This window comes from Zosterops lateralis (assembly GCF_965231275.1).
Source record: "Zosterops lateralis genome assembly, chromosome: 7".
In the NCBI taxonomy this organism is placed as follows: Eukaryota; Metazoa; Chordata; class Aves; order Passeriformes; family Zosteropidae; genus Zosterops; species Zosterops lateralis.
The window spans coordinates 38,492,516-38,516,091 of NC_139767.1; the positions used below are offsets into that span (position 1 = coordinate 38,492,516).

Sequence of the window (23,576 nt, forward strand, 5' to 3'; positions counted from 1 at the left end):
ACAGGCCTTGCCATTCCAAATTGCACAGCCTGGTGTGTAGCCCTTAAAACTGTCCCATTAGTTGCTCATGGACCACTGTGCATCTGAATGACACACAGAAACACACCTTTCTTGCCACTCTTGACAATTGGACGCCCTTGTTTAGTCCCTCTCTGGTTAGGAAACCTGTTTTGCAGCTGGTCTCTGTCTGCCAGAATCATTAACCATGGATCAGCCTTAATGTCAATCCCATCCTGAGCACTTTGTCACATCAAGCTGCAGGCTGGGTGACTAATGTGGAAGGCAGGTCTCTTGACAGCCTTTCCAAATAGCTAAGGACCCACCTTACCAAGACAGCTAAGTAAGTATCAGAACACCTCAAACATGATTTTTGGACATGACAATGGAGAATGGGGACACATGTGCTAATTTCAAGGATATATGTAGGGCATTGTGTGGGTCATGCTGGCCCAGCATTTCCTGCCCCTATTTTAAAATATGGTGGGAAATGCATGCTTTCAAAATGCAAAAAAAAAAGTTTCTGCTTTTCCTATTAAAAAGGTTAAACCACCTGATTGGCTATCATCAGAATCATCTTCTTCATCGTCCTCATCTTCATCTTCATCATCGTCGTCATCATCATTTGAGTCGTCAGAGTCTTTACTGCTGGGGGCATCTGAGTCTACCCCTCTGAACTGCTCCGCCACCAGTTTTGGAGAATGAAGGCGGTGTTGTGGTTTTACTGCATTTACTGCATTATTGCTGACTGCTTTATCCTTTCCTGAACCAGGTAACACAGGAGAGGTAGAGGGCATTACAGCTGTCCGGTTACCAGTTGTCTTTTTCCCACACGCACTCAAGTTTATTGGCAAAGGAAAGGGGGCACTACTAGAAATGGCTACACTTTCATTGATCTTGGTCTGGGGTTTCGGTTTCGTAGTGAGTGCAAGAGGAGCCTCCTGGATGACGCTCTGAATAACTCCATTGGGTTGGTGATTACCTAAAAGTGCATTTGTCAGGAATGGGTTAGAATGGTTGTTTTCCAAGGATGTGAGTTTTTGATGAGCTGGTGAACTAGATGTTGGTTTGGGGCTTGACAAAGCTGCAATAACCTTCTTCAGGCTCTTAGACGATTCCTGTTTCTTTAGCTGTGCTGCTGGGAATGTCTGTTTATATTGTTCCTAAAGAAATAAGAAGACAGAGGAATAAAATGTGGAGGTGTTTATTTGGCTTTCTTTGGTATTCAGGCAGGTGAGCTCTAGGAAATTTTAAACATCTCCTAAGTCATTTTTAGAAAGTCAAAAGCAGACACTAGATACAACAGAAGGATAAGTAACCACTGGTTACGCAAGTCTTGCATGATTTTTTTCACTGCAAATCAAGTAGGAAAAGATGAATTGAAATGAAGATGAAGTTGATTCAAATTAGGATTCTCACCTGCTACAATGCTCTAGACAGAGACTTTCATAAAGGTATTAATCATTATGAAAAAGGCCATTTTTAGAAAGATACTACTCTTGTTTACCAGGATAGGAAAAAGTCTTCTTATTACTTAATTCAGCATATGAAAATCCTATAAGTGAAAGTACATGTACCTTTAATAATTTTTTCACTTTAAAGCACAAGGTAAATATAACACACTAATGGCCACAATATTACAAAACCAGTAGAGGACTCTTGGTGTAGAAAAATTTAATTTAAAAAAAAAGGGAAAAGGTATTACTCAGAAATGCTGTAAAATATTAACTGTTTAACTGCAAGAGTAGTACTTGAAACTCTTCATGTAAAACTCAGTAATAGCTGAGAAACGCATGTCAAGCTTGCAGTCTAAAGACTGTTCCAAAGAAAAAACCCCACATCACCTTCAATAGGAAATATAATAAAATGGATAAAGATGCCACACTTTAAAACCTATTTCTAAAAATTAAGTCAAACACAATACATTCTTGGAAGTTACTACCATTTAAAATGGAATATGAAATTATGAAGATCTCTAAAAGAAATATTCACACAGTACATACCCCCAGTAAAAGTTTTAGAGAAATCAAACTACTAAATGTGTGATTTATCACCAGGTAAAGACTCATAACCTAAGCTTGAAAGCAGAAGCCTCTTTCAATAGCAAAGATATATGTTCTCATAATTATAATTTATTTAGATACTCCTGGTAAGTGACAAGCTTATTTGAATTTTATCGAGTAACAGGAAATTGGAAAGGAAAACCAGTTTATATCTTCTAATCTAGCAATAAAAATTAACTATTTTTCAGTCCTCACTGAGGGCCTGTGTGTTAGCTGTGAATCAGAACTGAGTTTACTACTCCCAAACACTACTTAGTTTAAAAAAAAATTTGAAAAAATAAAATAATAATGATAGTTGCCTTGGTAAATGTATTTTTAATAAATATATTTTTTTATATATATATACTAAGCCTTAGTGTTTGTAAAATGCCAGATTTTACTCTTTTCTAATCCCCATTCAAATCTCACTGAATAGAAAATTCATCGGCAGTCACCTTAATCGCTATTAACAAAATAAACAAACTGAGGATTTAAAAACTTTTGGAGCTGCAGAACTGTTAAGACAGACATATAACCTTACTGTACAGTCCTGACCAGTAAAAAGGAAGATAAATTGCGGGAGGGTGGGCAGGCCCTGGCACAGGTGGCCAGAGAAGCTGTGGCTGCCCCTGGATCCCTGGCAGTGTCCCAGGCCAGGCTGGACGCTGAGGCTTGGCAGACCTTGGGACAGTGGGAGGTGTCCCTGCCCATGGCAGGGAGCAGGACAGGGTAGAGCTTTAAGGTTCCTTCCAACCCAGGCCATTCTGTGATTCTAAAAAAAACTACTGAAACGGCCATACTGAGTTTTTACAGCTATCAGTGCATAAGTATCTGTCTTTAAAGAGCAAACAAAACTCAACATTTCAATGGGCATTTTTTTTTAAAAAACGGCTTTCAGCTTCTTTGTTTAAAATCATGGTTAAAATAGGTGATTTCAATTACTTCGACTTGAAACTATCCAACTTGCACAAAAGTGAAGCCATGCTTACATACTAGATACGTGAAGAATTAAATCAGCATTTTGACTGAACCTAGAAGCACAGGAAAAATATCCAGACAACACAATTTATCCATGAGTACTTTGCTTATTTTGATATTGATTTCAGGTGTACATTGTCCTTAAGGATGCATGACCCACACAATGTAGTTCATTTACACCATTCAGAAATCCAGATCAACTCTAAGAACGCAAACTCCCACGATTATGAAAATACATATACTTACAATTTTAATACACTATATTTAGAAGAGCTTGATGGCACAATATAACATCTTTTTAAGCAGATGACACAGGTTACAAATAATCCAAAACTTCACTCACCCGTTTAGATCTAACATCGCTGGTCAAAGTGATAGATTCTTCAGAGGTATTTTTATTCCCTGCTTTGAGTAGATCAGGGGAAGGAACTATGAGTTTTAAATAGGTCTCCTTTTTGGCTTCATGTACCAAAGACAAAGGTTTCACATTAGGAACCAATCCCGTAGACTGTATTACACTTGTGTGTTTGTTCACAGATTCCTCCTTTGCCTGAGAGCTTTGAAAAATAAACGGAAGCTGCTGTGACAAAACCTGAGGCTGCTTCTGCTGGGACTGGAATGATGAGTGAGTCTGGGAATCAGACACAAGAGGTATCTGCTGGTGTGTTCTTTTTTCTTGAGACTTTTCCTGTGATTTCTGTCCATCGGTTTTCATATCTGTTACACCACTATGCATTAGCACCTGCAAAATATTTATTTTTGACTGTTCATTATGTAAGTTAAAGATTCTTTTAAAAAGGCTAAACATATGATCAGTCTCCATTTCTTACACTAGTCTTGGCAGAGGATGAACAATAATAATCTTTTAATCAGTCTCGTAATATATTTATTGTTCATTTTGTTTCTTTTCCTCCCAGACAGTTTCAGCGTGTGACAACAACATTTACTAGAGAAGGAGTATTAAACCATGGCTGTTCTTAAATGTATTTCTGACTGTAAATCTAACAGGATACCAAAGATTCCAATCTTGTTGTTCTACTACTAGGGGAAAGTAGCCACTCTACTAGGAAAAAAAGCAAGTGCCAAAGCAATATCCACAATGATATCTTTTCAATTCACTACCTGCACACAGTACTTAACTTCTTTGTATTTCCTACTTTGTAACAAAAATTACTATCAACCAACTGTAAACTCCTAGCCTGTAAAGAAGAGCAATACACAGACATGCACGCACACAACCAAAAAACCACTCCCAGAAACCCCACAAACAGAAAACTCTGAAGCAAACCTAAAAAGAATACTCTTAGCATTTATTAATGAGCAGTTAAATAATTGTTGACTATTGATTCATGGACGTGAGGAGGTCAACTTGTCACAAACAGCTTGCAGCAACAAGACTGGGCAGCAGAGTGAGGTGTCATACCTTGTTCTTGCTTTTGTGATGTGCTTCATTTTCAGAATCAGATTCATCATCTTCACTCTCTTCAGCACTCTGGTCCTCCTCCTCCTCCTCCTCTTCATCCTCCTCCAGGTCATCAGAGTCACTACTACTTACACCTTCACTTGAGGTGTCTGAAGAGGAGCCCGAGTCACTGTCGCTGTTACTAGAGCTTTCCACTGCTTTTTTCCTGGGCTTCTACCGGGAAGATGAATTCTCTGTTAATGCTTCAGTTTTCATCTGGTATATAAACTTATAATTACACATAATCTTTGAAACACAGGAAAGTGAGACTTTGGAGTAAAGCCACCTGCAATGTTTAAAGTGAAAGTGCTTCACGAGATGACAAAAATTAGAAACTGGTCACAAAATTCCACTGAAATTTTTCTCTGACCACTGCTGACTTTTAGGCCAAGAACACTGACCTAGAATTCGGGTCTAGTAAACCTCCACAGAATATGACAATTCCAAAAAAATTCATACCCAAAACTTGTATTGCAAATTAGTGCAGAAAGAACAGCAAATATTAGGTTTATCAAAGTTTCAGTGGCACATTCATTTAACTATACTTTCACAGTATGACCTGTACAGCAATGGACAGTTTTGAGGACTGAAAAGAATACGTTCATCATATTGCTCCTGGAACTTCCTTCTGAAAAATGGACCAAAACCTGCTGAAATACTCTGACAACTATGTTATATTGAAAGTAACTCTTCAGACCTTCATCAACTGTAAAAACAGTTTGATATCAGCTTTGCCTTTTTCTCTTTTTCTTAAACTAAATAAATATCTTTAACTATTTAATAAATAAATAAATAAATATTTTAACCATATTAATAAGTATTTTAACCATTAGATACCATCCTCAAAAAAGAAATTTTAACTAAGGAGATGACTGAAGAAATCAGAAGATGAATACTAAAAAAAATAAAATCCTAAAGAATAGAACTTTCAGAGAAGTGTATTAAAAGGTTTTAAAATAAGACATGCTTTTAAGAAGAGGCAAGTGTTACACTTTGAAATTTCAAACCATAACATCACTTGTACAAAGCCCAGCTCTAATAATGATAATCATCCTCACGTTGGAGCTCTCAGAGTAATTTCTGTGTTCTGATACGAAAGGTTGTTCAAATCATTACAATGACAAATACCAATTACTTAATAAAAAGTTTCAGAGGAAAAGAAGTTATGAAAATCAGCAGATCAAGTAAGATTTAGGAACAACAAACTCCATTTCATTATAAAAAAATTACTACAGAAACTTATGAAAACCGACAACCTGACATTTATCTGCACAAGACAGAGGACTTAAAAGTTAAGAAACAGAACACAACATTCTTAAGAAAGATACTTGCACATCAAATCCGTCTTTTTACAGCACCTCAGTATTTAGTCAAGTAAAATTGGAGTTTGAAATTAGTGCCTGCATCAAGAAATCTATCAATGGTGCCAAATTTCTACTTAAAGACGAAAGGTAACACAAAGGAGAAGACAGCAATGCCCACAAACATCCTGACAGAAATTGGCAGGGAGAACCATAACAACAAACCAACCAACCAACCAACCAACAACACAAACAAAGAAAGGGCAAAAAGAGGTAAAATTTTCTAAATAAAGCAGAGCTAAAAAGTACCTTTTTTGGAAGGTATTTAGAGATATTAAAAGAGAAATTTTTTTGGTAGTCTGTCTAACTGTAGTAATTGTCAGAAATACAGAAAGACCATCTGGAAAAAGCTTTATCTCTGCTGTGCATCACAGAAAGAAAGTTAAATTTTGCATGTAGATACCCAGGATAAAACCGTAATTTTAGAAAGAGCCATTTTTAGTATGTAAGCCTGAAAAAAGTCCAAGATTTCCCAAACACCTTTAACTAGCTTAATACTTTCAAAAGCTGTCAATTGTTGAACACAAAGAACGTTTTGAAGGGAAATATTCTTAATCATTTCCCTAGTATCAGTACACAATTATAAGTAACCATTTCAGTGCTAACGCCTATTTTTATGCAGATACATCAAGCACCAGCTGTCCCTTGAAAATGCCAACCTCTCACATTTAAACATTCAGACTTGGTAGTTGAATGTAGTTCAGTAACAGAAAGAAAGCAAGAAGCTCAATTCACTCACAAAACGAAAGTAAATAGATATAAAGAAAGAAAAAGATTTTAGCCTAGATGGCTATCAGTAGAGAATTACTCCCTTAGCTTCTATTCTGACAGTAATCACCTTCCCAGTACACCATTTTCTGTATTTTACTTAAATAGTTTTGATTCCAAGAGTAGCAAAGTTCTTAGAGTGCTTAGGTCAGTATATAAGGTTTACTAACTCACTGAGACTACTCATGTCTTTCATGTTAGATGGCAAAGATCATTGCTGAAACACAGCAGTTAATAATAGTTCCTTCTTCTGGTAAGTAGGAAATGACTTCCAGAAAAGCATTTTTAACATCTAAAAATTTTGGGTTTGTTTTCATAAGATACATGAAAACCTAATTGAATTCACAAAAATAGTTGCTAATGTTATAACTGTAATACCAATATATGTGTATATATATACATACACTGTAATATAATACTATCAAATATTGGTGTTAAAAACACACTTCTTAAAAATAAGATAAATTAAATAAAACAAGGTGTTAGATGCAACTATCAACTTATCAACTAGTAAAATTAGCACTAATAGTAACTTTCGGTTCATAAGTATGTCAAAAAATGCCCAAACAATTAAAAAATTTCAAAAGCCAATACACACAAAAAATGTCTGTGGAGACAAGGGTACAGATCTCACTCCAATAAATCAGAAGAACCCAAAACATTTTGTACTTGGAAAGAAAACTGAAAAATACTCCTGTGTGCAGAACACTTATCATGCCAAATTTTTTGCCTGAATCTTCAGTTTCTTTCTGTGTACTTACCTTATCTTTGATTTTGTCAGCCCTGGTGTCCAAAAGCTGAACTTTGCTTTGCTCCTGGTTGTATTTGCGACCTCCAGCTCCTGAGGTTATAGTTTTCACTGGTCCTGCCAATGTTGCGATGCTAGTGGAGAGCATGGATGTGCTGAGAGCTGAGACTGCAGTGGTACTGTTGCCATTCAGTGATCCATTTATACCTAAAGATGACAGATTTACAAAGTGATGTTTAAAACAAATCTGAAGTAACAGATAATTTCTTTCAGATCCCCCAGCCACACTAACATTTCACAGACCCGGAACAAGATCCTAGACTACTTACGAGTTACTTGCCACGTGTACTAAAATTTGTCAAAGTGTCACTCGGATTTGGAGTTATTTTAGTTTAACATACAGAGGGAACCATGATTTAAAGGCCAAACACATACTTGGTATGTATCATCCTTACTTAACAGAGCCAATCTTTATAGAACTGTTTAGAAATGAGAAGAATGAGGAAGGTAAAGCTCAAATTCCACATTTTTCTGCATGTGCAGAAGCTGAATGTGATTATTTCTTGACAACTTCAGCCATTACCTTTGTCTGTATTGCTCCGACTACTTTTTCCTGTAGCTCTTGAGTGGAATGAAGCAGAATCATGATTCTGTGCAGGAGGCGCAAACAGTGTGGGAATTCCCAAGAGTGGTGGGAAAAAAGCTGCACCAGGACGAGAGTGCGTGTCTGCTGTTCGCCACCATTCTGAACCACAAAGGAAATAAAAACAAACTTCAGTTGTTCTAATACCATATTTAAGTATTTCAGTAAGCATAATGGTGTGTGTAATCCAGAGCAGATTTACTAAACCTAGAAGTGAGAACAAAACATTTAAGAATTCTCAATAACATGTATTTCCTGCAGAAACTCTTGGTCTTCATTTACTAAAGCCATTCTGATAAAGATTGCAATGCAGTTTTATTTCAATGCATTCTGAAAATAAATATGTAATAGAAAGCTATATAACACTGATCACCCCAAAAAGAAACTGCTAGTCTTATAAACTAAATCAGTATTCACAGATTTAACATTTATTATCTCAGCACTCTTCCTACGTGAGAACTACAAAGTAACACAACAGCTTTCAGTCAACTCTGCAATCCGAGTCTTGCAATACTCCAAGGCCTCCACCACAAAACCACATCTGAAGCTGTTCCCCATGAAAAGATCACATACATAGAGGAACTGCTAGCTACCCAAAGGTAACTCTAGAGCCACTGCAATAAGTTTTTATCCTTGAGTTTGACACTGCATTGCAAAAATGCAGCCTCTATTTTTTTTCTGTATCAACCCTATTCAAATGCCCCAGTTTCAACTGGTGGTCCTGCTTCTAACTTCAGTATGAGTAATGCCATCTCTCAGACTGGGAGGTGGCAGACACGATGAAGATGAGACATGATGAAGATGTGTCCTGGTTCCAGCCAGGACAGGGTTAATTTTTGCAGTGGTTGGGAGGGGGAACGGCCAGGACCCAAAGGTTATTCAAATAAGTCTCACATCATTGGCAGAGGAAAAGAGACTCTGTTCCAGGGAGAATGTTGCAGAGGTCAGGAATTGTCTATTGTCGTGAAGGGGGGGGTTCCATTTGAATAGTTTGTTTATTATGTCCTCTGTCAGTATTGCTGCTGTTAATATTTGTTTTCTTATCTGCTCTCTGTTTCCAGTAAACTGTTCTTATCTCGACCTGTGACCTTTGCCTTCTGTGCCTCCAATTTTCCTCTCCAGACCTTTTCAATGTGGTGGTGGTGAGGGGCAGGGGAGAAGTGAGTGGCAGTGTGATTTCAGAGGGAGCACTAAAGTTAGATGAACCAGACTGTAAAAAATTACAGGTAAAATGTAAGCACAGCCGGAGCTTGTGCTTACCTAAACAATAAGGAAACTGAAGCTAATACAGAAAGGAAAATATATGAAAAGGAAAATGAACAGGGAAAGTGACCAGAGAAAAGTAAATAGAGAAGTTATTTGAGCCCCTACACACCTGGAAGGTAGGGGAAGAGCAACACAGAAGAGAGCAGGCACAGTACAGCAAGTCAGCATGTATCCATAGGGTAGGACAAGGTAAGAATATGTAATAGCAAAGATGACAGACAAAAATCAAAGAGACAGAAATTCTGTAATCCTGGTAGAGGATCTCATAAGAGTTTCAGAACCAAACTTCAGCTTTAGAGAGCCTGAACACAAGTATGGAAACAAATCGTGGAATTCTGAGACTGTAAAAGCATACATAACCAGAAGAACAATGTAGTCCCTAATGGAGAGAAAAAGCAGGAATAGACTGACATCAAAGAACAATAAATTCATTTGTGCCATCCTTTAATATAAGGAGCATCACGTAAAAAGGACAGTATGAGAAAGACCAAGCATTCCCTGCTTTCCAGAAGACTGCCATTATCAACAAAGGCCTCTGCACACTGACCATGCTTCTGGTGAACTCCTACACACAAACCACTAACTTGTTTGTTAATCTTACTTTTCCCTCTACACGTTTTAAGCACTATTACTGTGCTTGTGTATATAAGGAACAATTCTGGAATGAGTTCCTGACTGCAGTAACTCATCCTATTAGGTATGTTAGGATGAGTTATTGTTAGGAATGCAAAGGCATTCACTAGGATTTTCATTTACTAGCAACTACAAGGCAACATAATGGGAATACTACATACACAGTAGTGCAGGGAAATTCCTCTTACTGATTTCAGATTTCTGGTTCAGGTGTCTCTTTTCCTTCCAAGACAAGAAGGGTTTTGCACTTCATTGATGCTAACTGTTGTAGGTAATATGTAGAGTATGTCTCTGAACTTCTGATGGGTGTAAAAGCATCATGTTTCAGGTCTACATTTGCTGAATTTAGTTCAAATGGCTGTAACATCATTTCATAAATTAACACAAAAAAAAAAACCCCAAAAAACAACCATAACCAACCCAAACCCCATTTGTGTATCTTCTTCCACAATGCTTCTCTCTCACAGACCACAGTGGTGAATTCTTAATCATGCTGATGAGCAATGCTGCATTGCAAAGTTTCATAATACTATGAAGACCTTCCAGGTTAAAAGAATCTTTGAGGTTGTTCATCAACTTTCTTCATCATACAGAAAGTGTAGCTAACTGCACTATGCTACACACTATTATGGCCTTGAAAAAAAGACATACTAAGTGTGCTATCTAAGCCATTATCTAACGTTTCTATGAAAGAGAAGACCTCCATTTTAAAATATGCATTTAAACATGTGAAAGAAATAAAACAGAGACAAAAAAATGGTAGAAGTCTTGTAATATTAAACTGAACGGTACTGACATTTCCTCTCTTTCTTATCTGATGAAAATACTAGCAGTCTGCTTAGCAATGAATTCTAGTATTTCCTTAATTTTCCTGTTTTAGTGTTTGCTATTCAAGTTACTAACTTACCTTATACATGCTCCACATAGCTAAATTTCATATTAAATCTCACTTCTTAACATTCTTGGCTTACTTTCATATAGGTTAAATATTTTTGAGCACAGTTTTTGAAATTTTACTAACTACTGCACAGATAAATGATTGAAAGCATTATTCCAAAGGGCAACATACATTTCAGCAATGCTGGTCTCTTAGCAACAAAGAATGGCTTTGTGCATTTATGTACACAATTTTAAAATTGTCCTGGATCTCATTAGGGAGAAATAGGGAAGTCCAAAAAGACTGAAGATTTTTGCTTTGACAAAAACAGCCTCTGGTCTGAGAAAAAAAAAAAAAAACAACCTGTTGTGTTTTGTTACTTAATAAAGTTAATGAATTTCCTTTTTTTGAAAATTAAAAATTAAGGACCTTCCAGATATGACAGCATCAAAACAACACAGCTTAGAATAGTTTAACACTAGTATTATTGCCTTTCAGAAAGATAAAAGACTGAATTATGGTTTTATTTACAGAAAAAGCTACTGATTTATATTCTTCCAAAGCTGTGATCATTCTCATGAGGGTGAATGTAAACCTCTTTCCAGAGGTAATTTAGTTTTCCAGTGCACCTTCTTATTTTCAGCAATGGGTGAATAAGAAGAAAGCAAATAAAGTATCTGTTTACTTGATTAGAATGCTTCAATTATTAAGGAACTAGTGCAAATTAACCAATTAGACTAACAGTATGTGATATATTCCACAATGGTTTCACACAGGTGCTTTGTCTTTTTGACCTGGGAATATGCCAAACTAAGTTACTTGTATTTTAATCTCCCTGGCAAAGTATAAAGACTCCCAGTTCTAACTCACCATGTATCATGGGCACCTGACAGAGTATGCAATCAAGTTTATTGCAGAGACTACTTTAATAAACTATTGAATGCTGCAAGGAAAATAAAGAGATGAATTGGGCTAAAAAGAACCTCTCTAATCTCATGAATTAAGATGCATTACCTTCTCTTAGTAAGAATAATTGCTCATTCTTAAAAAGAAATTATTAGATAGTAGAAAAATGCATTTTTAAATTTGAAGATAATTCAATTATCTGTTTGACAGACATCGTTGGGGTTTTTTAAGTATCACAGGAGTGAAGAACACCTGAGATTAGAACTGGCTAGTATATAATCTATCTTGGCTACAGAGTATCTTGTAAATTCAGGACACACCATAGGTCATTCAAGGGAAAAGTGTCTTCAGCCGGCTATAAACACTTCCCTGGAACCTTTTCAGAGTGGATACAACAGTAACCATAGTACACTGTGGTAGCAGAGAAACAGGTGTACTCATAAATAAAATTGATGGGACAGTATTGATAGTAAACTACATTCCAGCTTGGTTTTGGGAAGACTAAGTGTCCTTGAAAAATTATGTATGTTCTTAAACATCAGATGCAGCCAGGCAAACAATCTGACCCTGAAAAAAAAAATGAATGCTGGTAATTACTATCAGTCTTTTAAACTATTAGCTATCAGACAAAAATGATTTTTTTTTTTAATAAAAGATGAGAATAGAATTTTTAAAAGGTCTTTAGTGAAGAACTATCTGTGTTTTCTAATGAAGAACAAAACTGACAGTTTAGTATCTTTATTACATTATTCATCTGCTTCAGTCTTACTGTATTTTGGCAGACCAGTTTCATGTCCTATAAATGTGCAGAACATTAACAAGAGATATAAAATTACATGATATAATATGTACACAGCAAAAGCAGCAATGAGAGGTAAATGAGACACAGAAATCCTCAGGTTAGGACCGTACACTCATAGCCATACGGAAATTAGCTCCTGATACATTCTAGGAACCACCACAGAAAACCATTTCAAGTGGCACGGGCTAATATCTGTGCCTTTTGGAAATTAATTTTTGGTGGGGCACTGAAAAATGAAACACTTTGTTATTTATTCCAGAAGAGATTTAGTTAAGAATTTTATGGCTGATTTTAGAGAAACTAAAATAAATAGTTGAAACATAACTCTAGGTCTGCAGACATTCTGGTTTCAGCTTCTTGGGGCAGCTGCAAGTAAACAAATGCAGGATGGAGTTGGGGACTTGGAATCTACTCATTACTTATTATCAAGCTGTATCAGTTTGTAGAGGATACTTTTGCTCATTTTGCTGCAGGGAATTCTCATGAATTTAAGCTGAAAAAACTTCCTATTTACCATATATCATCTAAGAATAGGGCTAACAGAAACAATGTTCTCTAAAAACAGAACTGTTTCCCAAAAGATAAGTGAGAAACAGCAGGGAAGAGTTTACCCTTTCTTATTCTGTGGATGATGTATGCATCATTCAGCTGAAATAGGAGTTCCAGTCATGAGATTCCTATATGGAGAAAACTTCCATATACATTTCTGATTCAAGGTAAGATAATTCACTCTAGTGAGATTATCCAAGACTGTGACACTGTGAAACTCCTCTTTTCCATTTCAAGCTCCATTAGAAGAAACTGTTCCTCCAAAAGTAAAATTAGAGTACGGGCTGGGCTTAAATGCTAAGAACATGATGCACGCTCAAGAAGCTGATCATGACAACTTAATCTGAAAGTGGCACAGAGTTTGCTAGATAAACCCTTTATTTGATCCTCACTTTCAAGGCAGCCTTGCAAATGGATTTTTTTCCCCACATTTTAAATAGGCAATTTTTACTTAATTTCATTTCTTCAATAAATAAGTACTATGTAAAATGTATTCACAGCAAATGAATGTCACTTGGCAAAACCAAAACAAACCTCAAGCATTTTTCTCGAGTGCATCTGCGCAACCTTATTACATTTGACTTGTAATAATAATTACAAGTGCTGACAAACACTAAAATTACATTGCAATACAGACTTGAGTCATTTTTACCACATGTGTTGATTGCGGAGCTCAGCGTCGCGGCTCCGGCGGAAAGGCCACCTTTCGATACTTCTGAAGTTACCGACGATGTCGAAGATGCTGGAGTGGAAGCAGCTGCAGTAGAGGAGACCGATGATGACGTTAACCGCTCTCCAGACTCCATATCTGGAAGAGACAAGACAAATGTCTTTCTTCTATGGCAGCAAAGGAAATCGCAAGGGACAATGGGACTGTCTGTACTCAATGTGCCTCAGGATCTGCACTAAATTCTCAAGAGGTTCCTGTGAGACTTTCACATGAGAGGCATGTTAACATTAACAGCACCCATCTGTCAGGGAACTCAGCAGAGCTGCAGTACTATGGGAGTTTGGTACTGCTGTTCAGAGTTACACCACGTTTCAGCTTGAACGCCTCTACCACACCCTGTGCTCAGGAGCTCCATTTCAGCTCAGGCTGGAGCCCTCAGCCCTTGCCAGAGCCAGCCCATCGCTCTTCCAGCTTGCCCGAGCCCCTCCCTGCCTCTTGGCTACATCCGATGTCCTAGCTTCCCTCTAGGATGGCATCAGCTCCCACCTTCTGCTACCTGTGACCAGCTGTTCTGTCTAACCCTAACCAGGCCAGCACTGTTCAGATCACACGGGACTGTGCCGGAGCTGGGAAAAGCCCTGCCCGCGTAATCCTCAACCGCCAGCTTATCCCTCCTTGCAGAGCAGCCCTGCTCTTCGCTGCTCCCTGACAGACAACTTTAAAGAACCTGTAGTGCATGCCAAAATGCCCACATTTAGACTCTTAACTCAACGAAAGACCCAGCAATTATGGTGAGACAGTATAAATACAGAAAGAAAAGCTGCTAGGGGTTTGTGGTGGTGCTGCTTACTGGTAAGCTTTTTATACAAAATAAGACATTTTTACCTGTGTCATGAATTGTCTAAATCAAAAGTCACCAGACTTATTTCACTGAACAAATATGTATTTTAAGAAAAAGAGACAGTAATATTATTATTAAAAACACTAGAAAAAGTGTTCAGGCAACACTCTGAGGCACATGGTGTGGATCTTCAGGATGGTCTTGTGCAGGGCCAGGAGTTAGACTCAATGATCTTTGGGGGTCCTTTCAACTCAGCATATTCTGTGATTCTGTGAAGTAGTTTCTCAAATACTTAAGAAGCCAGGCCAATGATGCCTTTGCACAGTGGTAGCAGCATCAACAGACTGCCTGACTCAATCTGCCAGAGCAGGAGTTGATGGTGAGTGAGGATCACAGTCTAAATAAGGTGGGGAAAAAAATTCAAAGTCCCTGTACTATTAAAAATGCCATGAGAGTATGCACATAGAACTCTTAACTGGGAAACTTCCAAGAAACCTGTTCCTGTTGTGGAGTCTCCCTCACAGACAGAAGCAACACCCTTTCTCAGATTTATGCCTAAAATCTGAGGGGGAATAAGTACTGAACCTAAATCAAACTGTTACAAAAACTCATTCCCAGTACTTGTAAAGCAGAATGCCAAGTACACAAGAAAGACACACTTTTCCAAATTCTATTTTAAACAATTTAGAAAATTGGTATAATAAACAGCACTTCCGATCCAAAGTTCTATTAAAAACTGACTTCCCAAATGCACCCTTGGAAAGACAGCATAAAACCTGTTAACTGCTTCTCCAGAAAGTAGATCTTCAGTTTGTCTCAGCCAGTACAAACAAAACTTAAAAAGCCACAGCAAATACAAAAACAAAATCAACAGAGAAATGCAAAATATTGTGAAGATACACTGCACCCATTCTAACTAAATTGTTCATTCCTTGTCACTAATAGTTTTTACAGACTGCAATTTCTGTGCACAGGGAAAGTCTCCAAGCTTTGCAAGCTAGCAGAACAAAGCATACTACTTTGGGAAAGTGCAAACTGCTAACACAGGAGGTACAGGCTGTCACACAGAACTGCCTACCCTTTGTACCAACGGCAAACAGCCACTCCAACCTCAACAGCACCTTAAGACTTCACTGCTTTTATTCTTCACAGCCCAATTTATCACAAATCATGTTCCCACGTGCAGAAAAGACCTATGTTTTTTCTGCAAACACAAAAAAATCATCTACTTATACTGATAAGGTGCCAAAAAAGAGATATACTGAATATTAGGAGTATGACCTTCTCCTTCAGAACAACAGTAAAAACAACAAAACTACTTTTTTCAGGAAATTTATGAAGGAAAAATATTATTAAACATTTTAATTTTTCATTCAGGACATCTAAACACATACTTTACTCCAGTTAAACATTTTCCATCCACAGTTAAAGAATACCTCATTCATTTTTAGCAATCTGTGACGATAATCAATCTAACGTGCTGATCAGTGGAGGTAGGTCACTGGGAATATAGTGTGCATACAGTGTTTATTACATATATATGTCCATTACCTTTGCTTTCACCAGCACCCCCAGAGCCTTTTCCAGATTACCAACCACTCTGGAGCACTGCAGGGGATTGCTGTGATCCAAATGCAGGAGTCAGCACTTCACCTTATTGAACTTCAGTTACCTGCCCTCGGACCATCAATCCAGCCTGTCCAGATCCCTGTGCACAGCCTTCCCAACCTTCCTACCCGCAAGCAGATCAACAATCCTGCCCAGCTTGGGGTCACTCACAAATTTACTGAGGGTGTCCTCAATCCTCTTATCCCAACCACTGATAAAGATATCGAACAGGACTGGCCGCAGTGCTGAGCCCTGGGGAAACCACTGGTGACCAACCCCAGCTGGAAGTAATTCCATTCACCACTACTCTCTGGGCCTGGCCATACAGTCACTTCTTAACCCAGGAAAGAGTGCACCTGTCCAAGCCATGGGCTGCCTGTTTCTCCAGGAGAATGTTGTGGGAGACAATATCAAAGGCTTTGCTGAAGTCCAGGTGGACACATCCACAGCCTTCTCCTAATTCACCAGGCAGGTCACCTGGCGATAAAAGGAGATGGAGCTGGTCAGACACAACCTGCGTTTCCTAAAGCCCTGCTGGCCAGGCCTGCTCCTCTGGTTATCCTGGATGTGCCGCGTGATCGCATCCAAGAGGATCTGTTCCACAACCTTCCTGGGCACTGAGGTCAGGCTGACAGGCCTGGAGTTCCTCTGATGTGAGTCTCTGAAGTATTTTGGAAATAAGTATAGTTAAGAACCACCTAGAAGCAATCCATTGTTTGAGTCATAAATAAGAAGACATCCTTGGCAAATCAATTCTTTTTTAATACAGTAAAGTAAATACAGCTATACTTGCAAGCTTTTAACCAACATAAACCATCTGTTTGATCAAATAAGAACTGGGAGAACAGTAATAAGCTGCCCTTTTAAGGCTCCCCTCTCCCACCCCATCCTGCTCCTTTTATTTCAGTTTGCAGGGGTCTGGGAAGTGTTTTTGAAAGGGTGCTTTTCCAAACTTTAACTCAGCTGCTTGCTTAAAGTCTTTAATAGAAAAGTGGAATATTGGTATTTCTGAATTATTTTGAATGGAAGAAATTTACATTCTTCTCCTACAGACATCCATACTTTTGATTTCAAACCCTAAATTATGTTTAATTACTCTAACCACAGCAGATGGCTAACTCCAAAAGAGATAATCCCCAAAACAGTCATTAGACAGGATCAGCAATAATTACACTGTAGACCTAATATGTTCTGTGACTAAAAAGTCCATACCAGTTACAGCAGATTCATATTCTTTTGAACCTCAAGTATAAGTGAAACATTTGTTCCATTGGAGCTATTTTGTCAGTCAATAGTTATGAATTTTCACTACTGTTTCTTAATCTCTCGTATTTGTATAAGAGAAAAATCACTAAGTAAAACTAGGAAAATAATTACTTAAAATTTTGCAGGTGTAATGATTTATGTCAGTTCTCCTCAATGCTTTGCCCAAAACTCCAGCTATTTTCCCAGAATTTTTTATGGTGAATAATAATCATTAATGCAACTGAACCCAATGAAAACAGAAAGTAATCTCTCAGTAAAAAGGAACAAAGAAGGGAAGTATGTGAAGCTTTACACAAGAAAAATGTTGTCTTTTTGAGGAAAAAAATACTAATGTTTTATAAAAATAGGAACACTAAAAAATAAAGGTTTAGTAAAGCAAACAACAATCAAATAATTTTTAAATATATCAAGTTGAAATTTCTTTACAGTCCATCATCTACCTATTCTATGCTAAAAATCTTCAAGGAAATGTACCCTAAAGCAGAAGAAAAAACCCTTTCTCAAACAAATATAAACAAGTAATTTCATGGATTAGGTATCCTATCAATGTTAGCTGGAATGTGTGAATACTACTAAGTGTGCTTTGAAGACATCTAAGGTCCAAATTCTAGTTTACACTCTCATTACTACTTCATTATTTCAATTATTACCGCTAACACAAAAAGAAGTTGGGTAAAAATATACTTTCTCAATGACCAAGTGAAATTTGTAACTTTATGACCCCCAACTATAGAAGAGTCCACAATATTGTGTTCTCCTGCCTTACAGCAAGATTTTTGTTGTATCATAATACTGTCAGTCTGCCGTTAGTTCTTGTGTCAATCAGTGCTCTGATGCCAGAAATCTTGCAGCTCATGAAGGGAAGCACATCAGAGACTCTCAGAACACACAGTCCAGCATCTCACAAATGCAAAATGCAGTCTCCAAAAGGGTCATGCTCAGAAGGTAAACACAGAGCATGGGTGCCAGCTCAGAGGTGACTCAGCAGGCCAAGCGCTCCACAGCTTCCACAAGGGCCACAGAAACAGGGAGGGTTTAAACCAGTGGTGTGACAAAAAAAACCCACAAAACAACCGAGCACACCGACCAAACCTCACGTGAGAAGGAAGTGAGGCACCCACAGGAATGGGGGCAGTTCCTCACAGCCTATGGACATCCCAGGCTCCCAGTGATGCTCCCTGCTCTGGCGACAAGGACTGCTCACAGACCCTCCAACACACAGTCTACTACTGCTATGATGGTTTACACATTGAGATTCTTGAACTCAAATAAAAGTGCCAATATAATTAATGAGATCCACTGTCTCAAATATTGTACAAACCATAAAAGCCAAGTTAACTGCTACATATTGCAAATTTCGCAGGATGTCACTGTAATTATGTCACTTTCAATAATTTACTCTAAGTACTTTATGTAAAATCTCTAGGAAAAAAGCCACCACAACACTTCTTTTACTAAATCAACCACCACAATAAAACCTTTTTTTTGTGAATCATCAGCGAGATTGGCTTGTGTTTCAAAAACATCATACCAAGACACTTCTATGCACCAATACACTTAATATGTTACTGTCAGTTATACCATGTGAGGTACAAAGAAGGCAACAGAAGCCACAACAGGTACTGCTGTGTCAGAAGACTATTCTGGCTGACTCCATCCACAATATTATTTTTACAAAACAAGCAGATGCAAATCTGACATCTTGATGTTATTTACATACGTGAAATAAGTGCTTAGACACAAAAAACCCTGCCATATCGCATTTTTGCTTTTACAAACTGGAAAGAAAGAAGATAATAGGCAATCCATACCTCCCTCTTCAAAACAAAAGTACTGTATCTAGATTTCAAGCTCTAACAAAGCCACACGCTAAACATTACATTTTCCTACATGATTAAAGAACTGGTTAGAACACAGGAGTCCACTTTTGCTGTACCAGGTGCTGTATTCTTGCAAAGCTTGAGAACCCCTTAAAGATTAACAGTGATACACATTGCAATAGACCATTCTTCCAAAATTTAAAGGCATTCTGCAAAAGCAAGCAGTCAATGATGGTCATATCCGACAGATAAAGCTGTGGCTGTCTCGTGGGGTGTGGGAGCAGGAAGCCCAAGCAGCCCTAACTCCTGCCACCCATCACTCAATCCAAGAGCTCCATGAGGACCTTTGGCGTTTCCCTTCCCTGCACAGCAGAAACAGCTGTATCCCTTGGCCAGTGCTGCCTGCCACACTTCCCTTCCCCCCGGCAGCCCGGGCAAAGCAGCTCCTGCAGCTCCCATCAGGGCTGTTCTACCTGTTCTGCAGGAATCAGGTTCTGTAAATTAAGCTGAAGCTTGAGCCATCAAGGTCAGCTGTGAGGCACCAAGCTTTAAGAGTCTACTCAGCAGCAGAATATGCAAAAAGTTTGCAAACAGCAAGGGAAACCTTTTCAAAACACCCAGACAGTAGGACATTGGAAAAAATGGAGCAAGGGGACAAGAAAACAGCTGCACAGCAAGGAAATCTGCTGCTTTGCTGGTCCCCAAACTCTAGAACATTTCATAGACAGAGTCAATATTAAGCACTACTGTAACTTAACTGGAATATCGTATTATATAAAGTTTATCTATTAACAGCAGCAGTTCAGTATTTTGTTAAAAAAAAACCAAGAGAATCTTGTTTTGTAAGACACATTACTGTACAGGATAGTACTCCGGGTCACTGGGCTTCCAAATTAAGTACCAGTATTAAAGGGGTTGTAAGGGAGGCAGCATGTCTATGAAACCTGTGGCTATCCTGTGAAACCTTTATCTTTCAGTCAGTGCTCTCAAGATGAAAAGGTCATCATTTCAGAGAGAATGCACTCATTCCTCAGCAATCCTCAGAATACAGTACAAGTATTTTGGGGAAAGAGCAGTTCAAATCAATGGCTTCCATATACCACATCTTCACCACCTTACAAAGTAATGTACATTGAATCCCTCTTCCTTTCTTCCCCATGGCATGTTTCCTGCCTTGTTCTCCTTAAAAAAGACCTGTATCTACATGCTCTAGCCACTCCGTTCTCCCCACCCTTTTCTCTATAGCTAACAACTCATGTGAACTAATAGGCCAAGCATGTCCAAAACCTCCTTTCTTCCTCAAGCTGGAGGAATGCTGCTTCCCACTTACTTATTTTTCTCACAGAGTGAACAAAACAGATACCTCATATATGTTGTCTCCTTCACATGTTTTTTAATAATAGCTGTTTAATTCTATAATAATAATAATAATAATAATAATATCTATTTTTAAACCATCTATTATTAAAAACATTTCTCTCTGTTAACTGAATCATACTTTTTCTCTATGTTTCATTTTTGGTTCCAGTTTCTGTCAACATACTGGATATGTCCTGTTACTAAATGAAATTGTACATCCTTTTATTTCTACATAAAATACAATAATAGAAAAAGTGGACTTTTGAAGAGCAACAATGATTTTGTTTAGGAGTTCACTACAAGGTTTTTCATACTCTAGTTTACAAAAGGAAAACAAAAGTCTTTGGGACCAAGAACACAATATTAATTTATTATTAATTTATATCAGAAGTGCAAAATTTAATTTAGCACTTTTCTAAACTTCCACAAAATAACCAAGAACACAAATTGGTATCATATACTACAGAACACCACTAACATTAATCCATGGTATGTACAGCACTACTGCAAATGCTATGCCACCTGTACTAGTGCAACACAAGACCAACCTTAAGAAAAATACAATCATTGTAGATCCATGTTCTAACAAGCCAAGTAAGACCAAAAACGCTCTGTAACCATTGTTTTACAAAATGAAATCTGTTAGACTGATACTCTTGAGAAAAGTAAGACCACACCTGTGCACTGAGTGATACCTTACACTCACCTGGTCCTCAGCAGCAAGAGCCAAGAAATTACTTGAAGCAAAAATAACACATCAGCTCTAATAAAGATAGAAACAGCACTCACATGATCATATAAGAAAAGCTGACAAAAAGGCTGTTTTGTTTTATTTGAAAGACTAAGTTTGTTCGACAGGAAACAGTTCTGGAAGTGATAAAAATATTATTAAAATACCAATACTTCAGAATTTGCATGAAACACATGCATTCTGTGTCACTGCATTTGTCCAGTGAGTATTCATCAAAATTTTTCATAAAGGTAATACTAGTTGGCTAAAACCTAAATAGACTTCAATGGTTTGGGGCTTTTTAATCTCATGAAAATCAAGTGTTTTGCTCATCACTACTGTCAGATAAGCATTAAAAGAAGCAGTTCTTTTAGAATTTAAAAAAAAAAATTGCTACTCTATATATTCTTTTTATATTCTTCTTCAATCTTCAATAAACATTTCAAACTATTAACTCAGGGAAGGCTGGGGGGGGCAGGTGCAGGGGAGGGGGGAAGGTGGGGGAAGGAAGCACAGAAGAAAAGCACTGAACACTTGGCATTACAGAAGAACAGATAAAGAACACGAACAGCTTACTGTGGAGAGGGGTTTAATCAGGAAGTAGCCATTATCCTGTCGCTACAGAGCAGTGACAGCACTCCAAAACAAGCCGAGGGTTTGGTCTTGGAGATTTTTGTTGTTTGCTTTCTTTTTCAGTCAAGAAGGAAGAAGGCACGCATGCTATCATGTCCAAGTTTGCTGAACCCAAAGGTCGCCAGATGCCTATTGACAAAAGCTATCCTGAAAATTAAATCCAAGCAAGCGTTGACAAAGCTGTATTTAAGGAAGCATCTAAAATCTACCACAAGCTCCCTCTGTGTTACACACAAAACATGGCTGTCTTATTCAGAGATTAGCAATTATTGTAATGAGATACTGTCAGAGAGGGTCAAACAGTGCTTCCTGCAGTTTACACATCTTGATTTCCTGGTAAACAAACCAAAAGGCAGGTGGAGCACTTGGATCACTGTAACACAGCTGCTCACAGACCAAAACCGGCTCAGGTGAAGTATGCAGCTTTACCTGTACTTAGTTACGAGAGGAGAAAAGGTAGCAGAAAAGCATAAAATCAACTGAACTGTGAAGGAAATTTTTCCCACACTGTTATGTAAGCACCAGTGCCAGCCTGCATTGTTCTCTTGTTTATGCCAAGCCCAAGGAAAATATCTTTATTTTCCTGTAAATGATGCTAATGTACATGCACACAAACACTCTCCAGAACAAACTGCTCCCCAAGTTGTTTTGGTATGCAGAAGTGCTATGAAACTATACCCTGAAACAATCCTGGAAATATATGAAACTGAGAAAAACAAACACTAATCACTGCATGTGAATTTAAGCATCAACCTCCAAAAATAAGCACAATTAAAGAAATCTACTAACAATACACAGAAATTGTAAGAATTAAATAATTAACACAATTTTAAAAGAAAAAAACATTCAAATGCCTTTTCTTGAAACTGCCAAAAACTTCTCCTTCAGAAAAAGAAACAGTCACATATGGACTACATACATGGCAATGATTCAGTGAGAAGAGATTATAGGTAGTTCCCTGGCTATAATCATTCCAAAAATTAATTTCCACAAGCTCCAGTTTAAAAATCATATCTTCATGGTGGAACTGAAGAGAGTCTGAGGTGACTATGAAAATTAAAAGGAAAAAAAAGGAAAAAGCAACCCCTAAAAAACCCCAAGAACACTCCCTTCAAAATAAAAACCTTGACTAACAAGAAAAAGCTCACTTCTCCTAAGCAATTGGAATAAAGTATTTGGTCCAAAAACAGAATACAGAATTTCTGCAAGGGATAAACATTCACTTTTTTCAATAAAAGTGAAACTGTTATAAGAACCTAAAATAACAGCACAAGGGCCTGAACCACAACACATGATCTGAGAAAAATCATTTGCATAGCAGGAGAGAGATGCAAAGGCACTGAGGGCTGGGGGGCAGTGGATCAATCGAATTCTTCCTCTCTCAGAAATTCAGCAGCCTCAAAGACAACCTAGGGAATACACCAAAGTAACACATCTAAACAAAACAAATCAAGAAACAATGCAACAAAAAGGTCTCTTATATCGATGTTAGAAATACACTGCAACTGTTTTTCACAATTAGGAAAGAAACAAAGGAAACTTATTTTAAAAAATACAGAAAGCATTACTGGAAAGATCATAAAATATGAAGGGGTGCATCTGTATCAGCAAACACTG

At 37.8% G+C, this 23,576-nt stretch overlaps 1 protein-coding gene across 20 annotated transcripts in view; it reads right to left on the minus strand.

Moving 5' to 3' along the window:
- The window catches only part of BAZ2B (bromodomain adjacent to zinc finger domain 2B), a 100,590-nt gene that overhangs the window by 39,053 nt on the left and 37,961 nt on the right, over window positions 1-23,576 (minus strand). For 18 of the 20 annotated variants that reach the window (XM_083864675.1, XM_083864665.1, XM_083864664.1 and 15 more), the window contains 6 exons: window positions 13,685-13,840; window positions 7,940-8,101; window positions 7,370-7,563; window positions 4,441-4,653; window positions 3,361-3,759; window positions 551-1,160 (listed from right to left, as the gene is read on the minus strand). In XM_083864675.1, coding sequence (XP_083720801.1) covers window positions 551-1,160; window positions 3,361-3,759; window positions 4,441-4,653; window positions 7,370-7,563; window positions 7,940-8,101; window positions 13,685-13,838 — 1,732 coding nt within the window. In that variant the 5' untranslated portion in view covers window positions 13,839-13,840. The remainder of the gene's footprint in view (window positions 1-550; window positions 1,161-3,360; window positions 3,760-4,440; window positions 4,654-7,369; window positions 7,564-7,939; window positions 8,102-13,684; window positions 13,841-23,576) is intronic. The other 2 variants (XM_083864671.1, XM_083864666.1) reach the window with 2 other exon arrangements.